Genomic DNA, 12,634 nt, shown 5'->3' with positions numbered 1-12,634 from the left:
GGTTAGGACTTTTCAGCTTTGAGAAGAGACGACTGAGGGGGGATATGATAGAGGTGTTTAAAATCATGAGAGGTCTAGAACGGGTAGATGTGAATCGGTTATTTATTCTTTCGGATAATAGAAAGACTAGGGGGCACTCCATGAAGTTAGCATGGGGCACATTTAAAACTAGTCTGAGAGAGTTCTTTTTTACTCAATGCACAATTAAACTCTGGAATTTGTTGCCAGAGGATGTGGTTAGTGCAGTTAGTATAGCTGTGTTTAAAAAAGGATTGGATAAGTTCTTGGAGGAGAAGTCCATTACCTGCTATTAAGTTCACTTAGAGAATAGACACTGCCATTAGCAGTGGTAACATGGAATAGATTTAGTTTTTGGGTACTTGCCAGGTTCTTTTGGCCTGGATTGGCCACTGTTGGAAGCAGGATGCTGGGCTTGATGGACCCTTGGTCTGACCCAGTATGCCATATTCTTATGTTCTTAGTTGCTTATTGCGGCGGTTACTACCCCTAACTAATTAAGCTAGATATTTTCACTTAGATGCAGCTACAACACTGCTCTTTGCATTAATGGTGGGGGTGGAAGGGAAATAGAACCAAAGGGTTACTAAGAGCCAAGAGTAACAGGTAAGTATGAGAAAAAAAAGTGCGAAGCTTCCTGGGCAGACTGGATGGGCCGTTTGGTCTTCTTCTGACGTCATTTCTATGTTTGTTTCTATGTTTAGACAGGTAAGAATTAAATTGTTGAAGGAAAACCCTGGAGCAATCAACTCAGATTATCTTAAAATAGCCAGTCAGTTAGTCCAGTGGGAATTCTGTGCTACTGTGGAGCGCAGAATTCCCCTCCTGTGCAGATTCGGTGCAGCATTTGGCAGGCCTGGGCATATGGTGAGCGGAGCCTGGCCTGCTCACGGTGAAAAAATAGGCCCTGGCATGCCGTGAGCTGAGTCTGTCCCGCTCGCAGCAAAGATGGAGCAGGCCCTGGTAAGAGCGAGTCTGTGTAAGGTTGCGAACCTGGGGGATGGGAGAGAGCGTGGGTGAGGGAGCCTATGTGAGGAGATTGTGAAGGAATGTGCATATATGTGAGATTGAGAGTGGTGTGTGAAAAAAGGATTGTGTGTGTATGTGAGGGTGCTTGTTTGTGAGAGGGAGCCTGTGAAGAAATGTGTGTTTGAGAGAGAGATCCTCTGGGAGTGGAGGGGTGGGCAAGAGAGGGAGCCAGTGTGCGGGGAGGGGGGGTGAGAGAGAGACATAGGTAGCCTGTGTAAGGGTGTATGTATGAGAGAGAGCCTCTGTGAGTGTGTGTGTGCAAGGGGGGGTGTGCCAGAGAGGGAACCTGTATGAGGAGAGGTGTGTGTATAAAAGCGGACGGGAGTCTTTATGGGGGGGGGGGGGTGCGAGAGAGAGGGTTTGTATGTGCACTAGAGAGAGGGAGCCTGTGTGTGTGAAAAAGAGAGGGGGACAGAGGGGAGCCTGTGTGAGGGGCAGTACCGAGAGAGGGGTCAAACTCTGGGAGTGGAGATAGAGTGGAAGGGGTTGAGCCTAGAGGGGGGAGGGGAGAAATAGTGGCAGGTGGAGGAGTTGGGACCTAAGAAGACAAAGTGAGAGGAGACTGGCCAGGGGAGTAGGGAGAGAGGGAAGAGACACTCTTACAGTGAACTTCTAGGAAAATTCTGCTCAAAATATTTAAAACTCTATTTTTAAGTAATTGTTTTCTGTGTTGCATTTTAAATTAATTAGACTGTGTATATTGTGGGGTTCTGACCTATATAAAGTGTGCAGAATTTTGCAGAATTAAAATTTTTTTTTTATGCACAGAATTCCTCCAGGAATAAGTCAATTTAATAGCAACAGGAAAAACCAATGGTATGCTTGGATACACAAGTACAGATATAGTCAACAGGAAAAGAGTGTTAGATGCCAGGAATAACCTACAGAAGTGGTGAAGTTTAATATTGTGGCAATTTGAGCATCTTTGGGACATATGGAAGACAGTGGTAGGAACAGGGTTGGGGGACTGAAGTAAGCAAACAGCCCACCCTTTATTCCCTTACCCAGAAACAAGGGGAGGTGACATGGAGGAAATAAAGTGAACATTTCAGGATAAAGTTTCCTCCTTTAGTACAGAAATCTGCAAAATAGATTTGTCAATGGATTAAGTATAGGACGCTTGAACAACACCTAAATCACTACAATGTCTTACCACAAAACTGGAATAATCTATAGTTACCAAAACTGATGAGGTTGCTGCCTGAACATCTGGGCACCTAGGTCTTTTTTAATATTGCTACATGGTATTAGACAATCGCCAACCTGCCAGTCTCAGCTCAGTTGGTTTCTGGGCACTGGTAGTCTGCTGGATCCAACTCTGCTACTCTGAGGTGCCTGCTAGCTCTTTCTTCCTTTCCTCTGCCCTTACCCTCTCCTGATTTATCATTTAGTCCATAATGTTTCTATCTCTGGACAGTGACTGTTGAAAGTTGTGTGGTATTTTTTGACTTGGTCTTGCAGTGCAGGTCATCTTTACTGTCTGCCTCTCGTTCTGATCACATGGTTTTTAAATAAAGGTTGTCTTTTTGTTTGTCTCCTGCAGAAAGCAATAGACTTGGCTAGCAAGGCAGCGCAAGAAGATAAAGCAGGAAATTATGAAGAAGCCCTCCTCCTGTACCAGCATGCAGTGCAGTACTTTCTTCATGTTGTTAAATGTGAGCCACATTATTCTTTAATCTCTTAAATTGCATAATGTTTATCAAATCACTGTTAAGAGTTCCATTTCAAACTTGCTAGTATCTGCTCAAGCTTTATTCACATTGAACTCTCCCATGTCCTCTCCCTCTGATCCCCTGCAGTGCCACAGTGGAAAAATATATTTAGATAGCTTGGACACTAGCCAATATTTGAGGACCCAAAGGAGGAAAAATTGTTCCTAGCTGCTCTGTTTTGGTTATTTTTTGCTTTTATATTTTGTTTTGCTTCCCTGCTTCCCTTCCTTCTAGCCTGCCTCTTATTTTCCCTTCTCCATGTAACCTCACTTACTGCAGTGGCCCAATTCTGCCTTTTTCTTCTGCAGCCTGGCAGAGGCTGCCCTTGGCTACTGCAGCTTGTCCCCCTGGTGGCAGAGGGCAACAGGTAGTGGCACTAACTCCCCCACTCCCACGAGCCTGCTGACAAAGCCATAAATGCTTCTTGCATTTAGCAAGCTCGTGAACAAGATGATTATTGGTTATCAGTATGAAATGACTTTTTTTTTTTTTTAATTTAAAGCTCAAGTTTAATAATCATCTACCCTAAGAGCTGTTTTTATTGGAAAACGTTGAGAGGATCCCTTGCAAATAGTCCATGTAGTTTTTTTATGAAAGCTTAACTTCCCTGTATGTACTCAGATCAGTCCAGACTCATGGGTTTTGCCTCCCTTCTAGCAGAGGGAGACAGTTTCGCTGACACTGCCATATAGCCTAGTGAGCCACCTGCAGACCCTCAGTATTTCTCTGTCTCCAGCATATGGTAGAGATGGAAACCTGAAGTCTGAACCTACTTTAAAAAAATAATAGGTTGAAATTTCATCCCAGGAGGTTGGTAGGTCTTAGTGGGGCCTGCCTTCCTGGTTTTAAGGTGGAGGAGCAAGGGGTTAGGGACCCTTAGTGTGCTCGGTCCTTTGTTGCCGAGGCAAAAAGCTGGTGGAGCCAGACTTGGATGTTCCGGAGTGGACATTGCTATGCTAGTCTCTTCGGTTGAGGAGCTGCCTGCCAAGCTCAGTCGGTGTAGGGCCAGTGGTCGATGGAGGAAGCGACATAGTCCATCAATTGCTTGGAGACTAGAGCAGTGCGGTTGGTGCGTGCGGTTCTTCCTCTCTTGCGCGGCCATCCAGTCAGGCTCTTGTCAGACAATGCATTGATGGTGGCTTATATCAACCGGCAGGGTGGTACCAAGAGTCAGGTGTTGGCTCAGGAGCTGATCTGCTAGGCAGAACAGCATCTGGCATTGATGTCGCTTCCAGCTATGTTGAGAAGCCGTTAATGTGCATGCGGATTCTCAGCTGGCAACAGCTGGCTCCTAGAGAATTGGAGCTGTCTGAGACAGCACTGAGCCTCATCCATTGCAGATGGGGCAGACCCCGCATGGATTTAATGGCGACTCGGCGAAATGCCAATCTGCTCCAGTTGCAGAAGAGAGCATGAAGCGGAAGGCGGGTCGATGCCTTTGTTCTTTCTTGGCCACAGGACATTCTGCTGTATGTGTTTCTGCTGTGACCGCTGGTGGGCAGGATTTTGAGGTATGAGGAGGTTTATCCAGGGGACATAATTCTGGTGGCTCTGGAGTGGCCTTGGAGGCCTTGGTTTGCAGATCTGATCAAACTAGCGGTGGACGGTCCATTGAGTGTTGCTCATCTGCCAAAGCTTCTGCATCAAGGTCCCATATTTTTCAGATCAGACGGCTTGCTTCTGTCTTGCAGCTTGGCTTTTGAGAAGAAATGCTGAAGGAAGAAGGGATAATCTGAGGATGTCATTTCTATTCTGTTGCAGGCTAGAACGTCTTCCACCTACTTGGCATATGTGGAGGTCTGGAGAGTTTTTTTTGAGAATTGGTGTGCAGAGCAAGGTGTTGACCCTATGCATTCTTCCATTCTGATGGAGTTTCAGAGACTATTCTCCACTTCTAGAGGAGGAAATAAGATCCCTCCTTCAAGCCAATGCTATAGAATGAGTTCCCCCTCTACAAAGGGGAAAGGCTTTCTACTCCCGATATTTCCTAATACCAAAAAAGTCGGGAGGCATTCGCCCAATATTAGATCTTCGTGCCCTGAACAAGCATCTACGAAAGGAAATGTTCAGGATGGTAACCTTATGCTCTCTACTCCCTCTACTCCAACAGGGAGAATGGCTTTGCTCTCTAGATCTAAAAGACACGTACATGCACATAGCAATTTCCTCGTCAGAAATTGGCACTTCCAGTACAGAGTGCTACCGTTCGGTCTTGCATCGGCACCTCATATCTTCATGAAATGCCTGGCAGTAGTAGCAGCGTACTTAAGGTGACTGGGTAAACACATCTATCCTTACCTAGACGACTGGTGCCCAGTCTGCGGAGGCAGTTCTTCAATCCCTCCATCTCATTTTGCGACTACTACTGTCCTTGATTTCTAGTCAATTATCAAAAGTCCAATCTGTCTCCGTCTCAGCTCCTTCATCGGAGTGGATCTCTACTCTATCCAAGCAAAAGCTTTTCTTCACTGGGACCACAATTGCACACACTATGCAGACTCGTCGAACCACGTCTGTTTGTCATATTCTCATTTTGTTGGGACATAAGGCGTCCTCTGTCCATGTTACACCGAAGGCTCGTCTTGCCATGAGGGGTAACACAGTGGACCTTAAAGACCCAGTGGTCTCAGGCCCACCATCCAATGTCCAACATTGTCCATGTCACCAGGCGGCTTCATCTCTCGCTGGCTTGGTGGATACAAGAGTCCAACCTGCTCAAAGGACTACCTTTCCAAGCTCCAGATCCTCTGATAATTCTAACAGATGCTTCCACTCTAAGTTGCGGAGCACATATAAACAACCTGTTAACACAGGGAACCTGTTCTGCAGCAGAGTCACATCAGATAAATTTTCTGGAGCTCAGAGCAATCAGATATGCCCTTCTAGCCTTCAAGGATTGCCTATTCAACAAGACAGTCCTAATCCAAATAGACAACCAGGTAGCGATGTGGTATATCAACAAGCAAGGAGGAACCGGCTCTTAACTGCTGTGTCAGGAAGTAGCACAAATCTGGGTGTCAGCTCTCATTCCATACTACTGAGAGCGACCTACCTGGCGTGCGTGGACAATGTACTAGCGGATAAACTCAGTCGCACATTTCATCCCCACGAGTGGTCCCTGAGTCCCACTGTGGCAGAACATATTCCAAAAGTGGGGGTATCCGAGTATAGACCTCTTTGCATCGATTCACAACCGCAAAGTAGAGAACTTCTGCTCACTACATCGCAGTCACAGAAGACCATCAAGAGACGCCTTTGCCCTCTCATGGACAACGGGTCTCCTGTATGCCTATCCCCCACTTCCACACATAAGCAAGACTCTCGTGAAGCTACATTGAGACAAGGGATACATGATCCTTATAGCCCCTTACTGGCCGCGCCAAGTGTGGTTTCCCATTCTTCAACCTCTCTGTTCATCCACAAATTCGCCTAGGTGCAGGCCTGGATGTTGAAAGGTTAATATTACAGCCACTCAATCTCTCGGACCCGGTATCCCACATCCTGGTAGCTTCACATGGAAATTTTCTACAAGGAAACCTTACCATTCCAAATGGAAAATGTTTTTCTTATGGTGCACATCAGAGGAAATAGATGCCTTTATGTGCCCCACTACGAAGTTCTTAGACCACCTATGGCATCTCTGAGTCTGGTCTCCAAACTTCCTCCATTAGAGTTCATGTCGGTGCGGTAGCTGCTTTCCATAAAGGTATAGGAGATGTCTCCATCTCAACACAACCCTTGGTGGCTCGCTTTATGAGGGGTCTGCTACACCTAAAACTCCCACTGCGTCCTCCAGCCCTGAGTTTGGGACCTCAATGTGGTTTTAGTACAGCTGATGAAACCTCTGCTTGAGCCTCTGCACTCCTGTGAGCTACGTTATCTCACTTGGAAAGTGCTTTCCTCTTGCTATAACATCCGCTCACAGGGTCAGTGAGCTACAGGTGTAGTGACATACCCACCTTATGCAAAATTTCTCATGATCGTATGGTGCCTCGCACTCATCTGAAAGTTTTACTAAAAGTAGTCTCTGAATTTCATTTAAATCAATCCATTATCCTACCTACTTTCGTTCCCAGACCCCACTCACATCCAGGTGAGCAGGCTCTGCATTCCTTGGATTGCAAGCGTGTGCTAGCCTTTTATTTGGAACGCACTGCAGACCATAGGAAGTCCACCCAGCTGTTTGTCTCCTTTGATAAATCTTAATTGTGAATCCCAGTGGGCAAGCAGACCCTGTCCTCCTGGCTGGTGGACTGTATTTCTTTCTGCTACCAGCAAGCAGGCCTTCCGCTCCAGAGACGCTTTAAAGTGCACTCTATTAGAGCGATGGCAACGTTGGTAGCACATCTTCATTCTGTACCTCTTGCTGACATCTGCAGGGCTGCTACATGGTGTTCTCTCCATATGCCTCAGAAAAGACCATGACAGTACCAGTTGTAGCACCTGTGGCACATGTCCCCATGTACAAGCTGGCGTTCCCAGACCTCAGACTCAAATATGAGCTGCTAAACTCAACTGAGGTAGAACAAAGCGTCACGATAAATATAGACAATATCAATTTACTGATATATCCTCAAGAATATTGTACACACAAATGCGAAGAAAATATTGCAAGAATCTTCAGCACCAAAGCATCGAGATTCCACCATGGTATCTAGATGACATGTGCGCACTGTGGCACAAAATATAATGGCTCAGAATCCACGATGCAGGAAATTCAGCATTGTGGATTCTGAAGAAACTGCTTTGAAGTACTGAAGCAAGAAGACTTCAAAACACAACAATGGCATTGAGTGACGAGGCTACTTCAAAAAGTAGTTTAGCATCACCACCAATACTGGAGCCAGAAGAGCTTCCTTCAACTAAGAATTAGTTTTATTTTTACCAGCATTATCTGACAGCTTTTATACAAATGAATGGCAATTGACTGTTTTATTAAAGAGCATAGATGTTAAATATAGAATTTAATTAGTTAAATTAGAATTCAAGTGCCCTGGTCACAAAGTCCAGCTTCCTCATGATTCTTTAATCATTGAATTAGCAATGAAAAGGGCTAAAAAGATTGATCTATTCCAACACACCTAGGAAAAGATCCTAGAGTGCTGACTTTAGTAAGGAGAAGGGAATTCCAAGGGACCACATTACAGCCAAGGATTGGAGCACATCAATTGCAGATGAGCCAATATCTGTACAATAGCCTACAAAAACTAAAAGGTCATGCCAAAAAATGACTGAAGAATGATTTGACTTTTCTATGAGGAAATGACAGAAACTGAAGATTATGCAAAGCATGTGACTCATTTCATTTGATTCATTCAATACTACATCCAGAATATCAGTATCAGCAATAGCAGCGAGAAGACTAGCATGGCTATAGGCTTCTGGACTCAAGGTATGCACACAAAGTTGGCTGACACAGTATATGCAGTAGACAGCTTATTCAGAAAGAAAGTTGAAGAAACTGTGGAAGCAATTAATTGCAGAGCTTTGGTTCTTTGTCACATTCTTCCTCACAAATGGATAAATCCACCCAAAGAAGGTGTAGACAAGAACACAAAAAAAACCATACTTCTGTTTCCAGTGAAGAGAATGTAATCCATATCACTGTTACAAAAAAATGTCCAATCATATTACAGCAACCTGCCAGACAAAGCAGTTAAGGTAAATAGCAGCAAAGGTAGACCCAACAGCCTCTGGAATTTGACCCACAAATGAACATCAGACAAAATAATTTCCGACTGTAGAAGTAGGAGGAAGGCTCACACTTTTCAAAACACCTCAGAAGTCAAATCACCTCAGACAAATGGATTTTGAAAATCATAACCCAAGAATACTTCCTAATCTTTGAAAGTTTACCACCCTAGAAATCTGTTAAAATTGTTCAAGCAAACTGGAAGTACTCAAGCTAGAGTTAAAATCACTTCACTCAAAAGCAATTCTATCTGTTCCACCAAACCAAAAAGGAAAGGGAATTTACTCAAGTTACTTCCCAATTATGAAAAAAAAAGATCTCCAATATTAAATCTGAGATTTAAATGTCTATCTGAAAAAAAAAAAAAAGAAACCTTCACGATGAGCTCAGGTGCAATCCTTCCAGTCCTTCAAAGGGGAGAACGATTATCCTTGGATCTGAAATGTTTTTGCTTTCATCCCAATCAACAACAAACACAGGGATTACATAAGGCTGATCCTCTAGGGTGAATCTTAATACAGGGTACTACCAGTCAGACTAGCTGCAGTACTTAAGAGTATTCACAGAATTTCTAGCAGTAGTAGCAGGAGCTCACCTGAAGAAACAGACTTTGCTAGTCTTTCCGTACCTGGACAACTGGCTAATATCAAGCGCATCCTACAAAAACTCTGTAACAGATGTAAGTCTGCTCATAAACTCAATGTAATATCAAGAATTAATAACTTCACAAAATGCAGCTTGATCCCAAATCAATTGGCATTCATAGATATGATCAAGGGAAAGACCTTCCTTCTAGTCCAGAGAGCAACCGAGATACAGAGCATAGCACAGTCAATATTCACAAGCAAATGGATAACTGCTTGAGCATATATGAGATTGAGGCATATGGCATCGACAGTGCACATCATTCCCTTAGCACGACTCGAAATGAGAAACAACCATTGACATTTTAAAACTGTTGGAATTAACACCCTCAGCCACTTGGTCACAAAATTCCAGTGACCAAAGAATTGTTCAGCTCCCTAAAATGGTGGGCACAGAGAAGCTAGTTTTTTCCTGAGTTTGTTTTTTTTTTTTCAGCTCATATTTATACAGTTTTATCCTCAGAAGAGGCAATTTGTTCTTCTGATTCTTTATATAGAAGAAAAAATACAAATCTAAAAATGTAAAGGCTTTTTTTTTTTTTGATGGATTTATCCCATTAATTCTCCTTGGTGTGAATAAATTATCTTTGTGCCCTATCATGTTTTTTATTAAGTGTAGAGTGTTTCAAACAGTTAATTGAAAATTTCACTGCAGTTTTAAAATATCTATTTAAATCAGTCTAATTTAGATTTTAACAAATCTGTTTTGGGGAGGGTTTTAATCACTAGAGGAAATAATTCCTTGCTAACACCATCAAGGAATCTGAAGTAAATAGCTGAGTCAAAGCTGTCTTATTTGGTTGGGTCCAAATAATGCTGATTAATCTTTGGGGAAATACCAATTATAATCTTAAGTATTTCTGTAATGACTAGCATGGTTATTCCTTAATGCTGTGCTCGCTGGCAGCTATTCTTGGTACTGAAGTGCTGCCTAGCGGTATGTTGGCTCACTGAAACAATAATCTTATTCACCAGCTTCAAATTTAAAAGTTGCCCTTTACTAGTAGAATTTTAGCTACATTGCTAATGAAATCATTCTCTCTAAAATTGGTTACCTTTAAATTACGTGTTGAGTGGGCCGTTTTGAATCTATGCTGGTCTCCATGATATCTGCCTTGTCTGGCTAGGTTTTCTCTTCTGCGCTTGCAGCTGATCCTGTTGCTATCCTTGATGTAGACTGAAAATGGTTCTGAACCGTTTTCAATTTGTCTACCATTGGAGTTAACCTCTGCCCATGCTGAGTATCTTGACTGTAAACGTCTGTGCATGTTGAAATTATAGATGATATTCGACATGGGGCCCATGAGACTTGATTTACTTTAGTTTTCTATAAAGTGTTAGGGCTAATGGTAAGAAGCTATGATTTTGCAAACTTTAGAGAAATACATATCAATATTGTTGTGAATTTCCATAGCAGAGCAGAAAAGTAAGGGAATAAACCTTGGTTTGGGCTGAATCATTAAGGGCTAATGCAAGAACTGTTAAGGCTAGGGTGCTCAAATTGGACTTCGGGCTCCCTCCCCCCCCCCCCCCCCCCTCCCTGCCCTAATGAATATACATGAGAAATATTTGTATATGTATGGAAGGTAACGCATGCAAATTTCATGCATACTCATTAGAGAGATCCTGAAAACCTGACTGGCTAGGGGGGGCCCCCAAGGGCTGGTTTGAACACCCCTGTCTTAAGCTATCCAGGGTTTCTTTCTAGACTGACACACAGAAATTCATAGAAATGCCCCCAGATTATTAAAAACAATGATTATTCTAAGTAATTCAAGGTGGAATTGTCCAGTCCTCAGTAAAACCAGCATTTGCATCTCAATCATCTCTTCTGCACCTGACATAGATCGATATTTCCATCAGACATATATCTATATTGGATGCAGAAGGTGTAGAAGAGATGATTGAAATGCAAATGCTGGCTTTATCGAGGCCTGGACAATTTAAGATCAGCCTAGCAATTTAAGTATTGCTGAATTTTATTTGCATTTAGAAACAAAAACAATTTGAATACTTAAAACTAATGATTAAACTGAGGAGTGAAGATAAACACCGAAAAATATAGGTGTTAACTAAGCCTGTATATGAACATTCCATTCTACCTTGAATTATTTATAATCATTTTTTAATAATCTTGGGATGTTTCTATAGAGATGGATTTCTTTGTGAGATGGCAATTGATAGACTTTCCATTCTCTTAACAGTCTGGTGATTGCTTTCCTGGATTGAACCATATCAAGATTTGTCATAAACCATGTATGGTGTTTAACAATTACACATACAAGTTGTGCTGCTTGGGATAATACATTTCAGAATTCAAAGAACACAGTCGTTTAAACGTTGCATGTATCATTAAACTTTTTGACTCTCCACCTGGAACAGAGTACATGTTCATGGTTTTGGGGGTCTGTCTTTCTTTTAAGATGAGGCACAGGGTGAAAAATCAAAGCAGAGTATCAGAGCAAAGTGCACAGAGTACCTAGACCGGGCAGAGAAACTGAAAGAATATCTGAAGAAAAAGGAAAAGGCTCCATCAAAACCAGTGAAAGAGGGACAGCACAGCCCTGCTGACGATAAAGGGTGTGTATGCCACGCTTAGTTACTCTGCCACATTCTTCTGTACTGTGTGCTTTCCCTTTCCAGTTGCATTCTCCCTGATAAAGCAGCAATGCCTCATTCACTGCTCCGTGCCTGAAGATGCTGCTGGCGTCACCCCAGCTTCCCCCACACACAAAATGGTACATCACTAATTGAGACTGGAAATTGCAGTTTTGAGGTAGCTTAATTTTCAGATTGCTCCCCATCAGCAGGGCACCCAGTATTTGCCTTTCTGTTCTGCATATCGCATTGAGCTTTATTTTTGCAGTAGCTTTCAAAGAAAATTGCCCATCTTGCCAATGGGTAGTTAAAGAGTGGCTAGCTCTAAAGCCAGCTATGCTGAGAGGCTTCCCCATGGGTGTACTGCTGGATATCTTTTGTGGTGGCACTAGCTGCTGGAGGGGTAGTGGAAAAATATTTTAAATAATTCAAACTTACAAACCACAGATCTAGTCATGGCACCAGTATGCATTTCTCCCTGCTCTAAAGAGGAAGTGCCAAGTGAAATGAGCATCAGGGCTGCTACCAAGTCTGTGGACTGTATAATTGGTATTAAGCCTGAGATATAATACTCCTAAAATTTTTGTATGTTTCATTTTGTGACTTCTCAGCCAATGTGGACTAATCTGATCTAGAAAGGGACATAGGACTCAGAACCAAACTTGATTGTGCCCCAGGGATGTGAGGAAATTGCAGAGAAGCCACTTTTACTGCTAAATTAAATTTAGTGAGAGTCTAAGTTTGAATTCAGTATGGGCTGAGCATTAGTATTTGCTGTGTTCAAAGAAACTGCATAGACAAGACACAGAGTATGAATTTCTTTTGAGTAGTTACTTAGGGAAAAATAACCATATACAATCATTTTTGTATGGAGAAATGTCTACTTTCCTAGCGTGTAGCCAGATGGACTCAAGACCAATGGGTATAGTGCTCTTCTGCTA

The 12,634-nt window shown here is 42.9% G+C and overlaps 1 protein-coding gene across 1 annotated transcript in view; it reads left to right on the top strand.

Moving 5' to 3' along the window:
* Positions 1-12,634, top strand: part of VPS4B (vacuolar protein sorting 4 homolog B) — a 91,293-nt gene that overhangs the window by 21,431 nt on the left and 57,228 nt on the right. The window contains exons 2-3 of the mRNA XM_029590308.1: positions 2,591-2,702; positions 11,519-11,675. Coding sequence (XP_029446168.1) covers positions 2,591-2,702; positions 11,519-11,675 — 269 coding nt within the window. The remainder of the gene's footprint in view (positions 1-2,590; positions 2,703-11,518; positions 11,676-12,634) is intronic.

The sequence above is a fragment of the Rhinatrema bivittatum genome, chromosome 2 (genome assembly GCF_901001135.1).
Source record: "Rhinatrema bivittatum chromosome 2, aRhiBiv1.1, whole genome shotgun sequence".
Classification (NCBI taxonomy): domain Eukaryota; kingdom Metazoa; phylum Chordata; class Amphibia; order Gymnophiona; family Rhinatrematidae; genus Rhinatrema; species Rhinatrema bivittatum.
The sequence above is the reverse complement of the archived record's forward strand: the minus strand, read 5'-3'. Positions and strand labels throughout refer to the sequence as shown.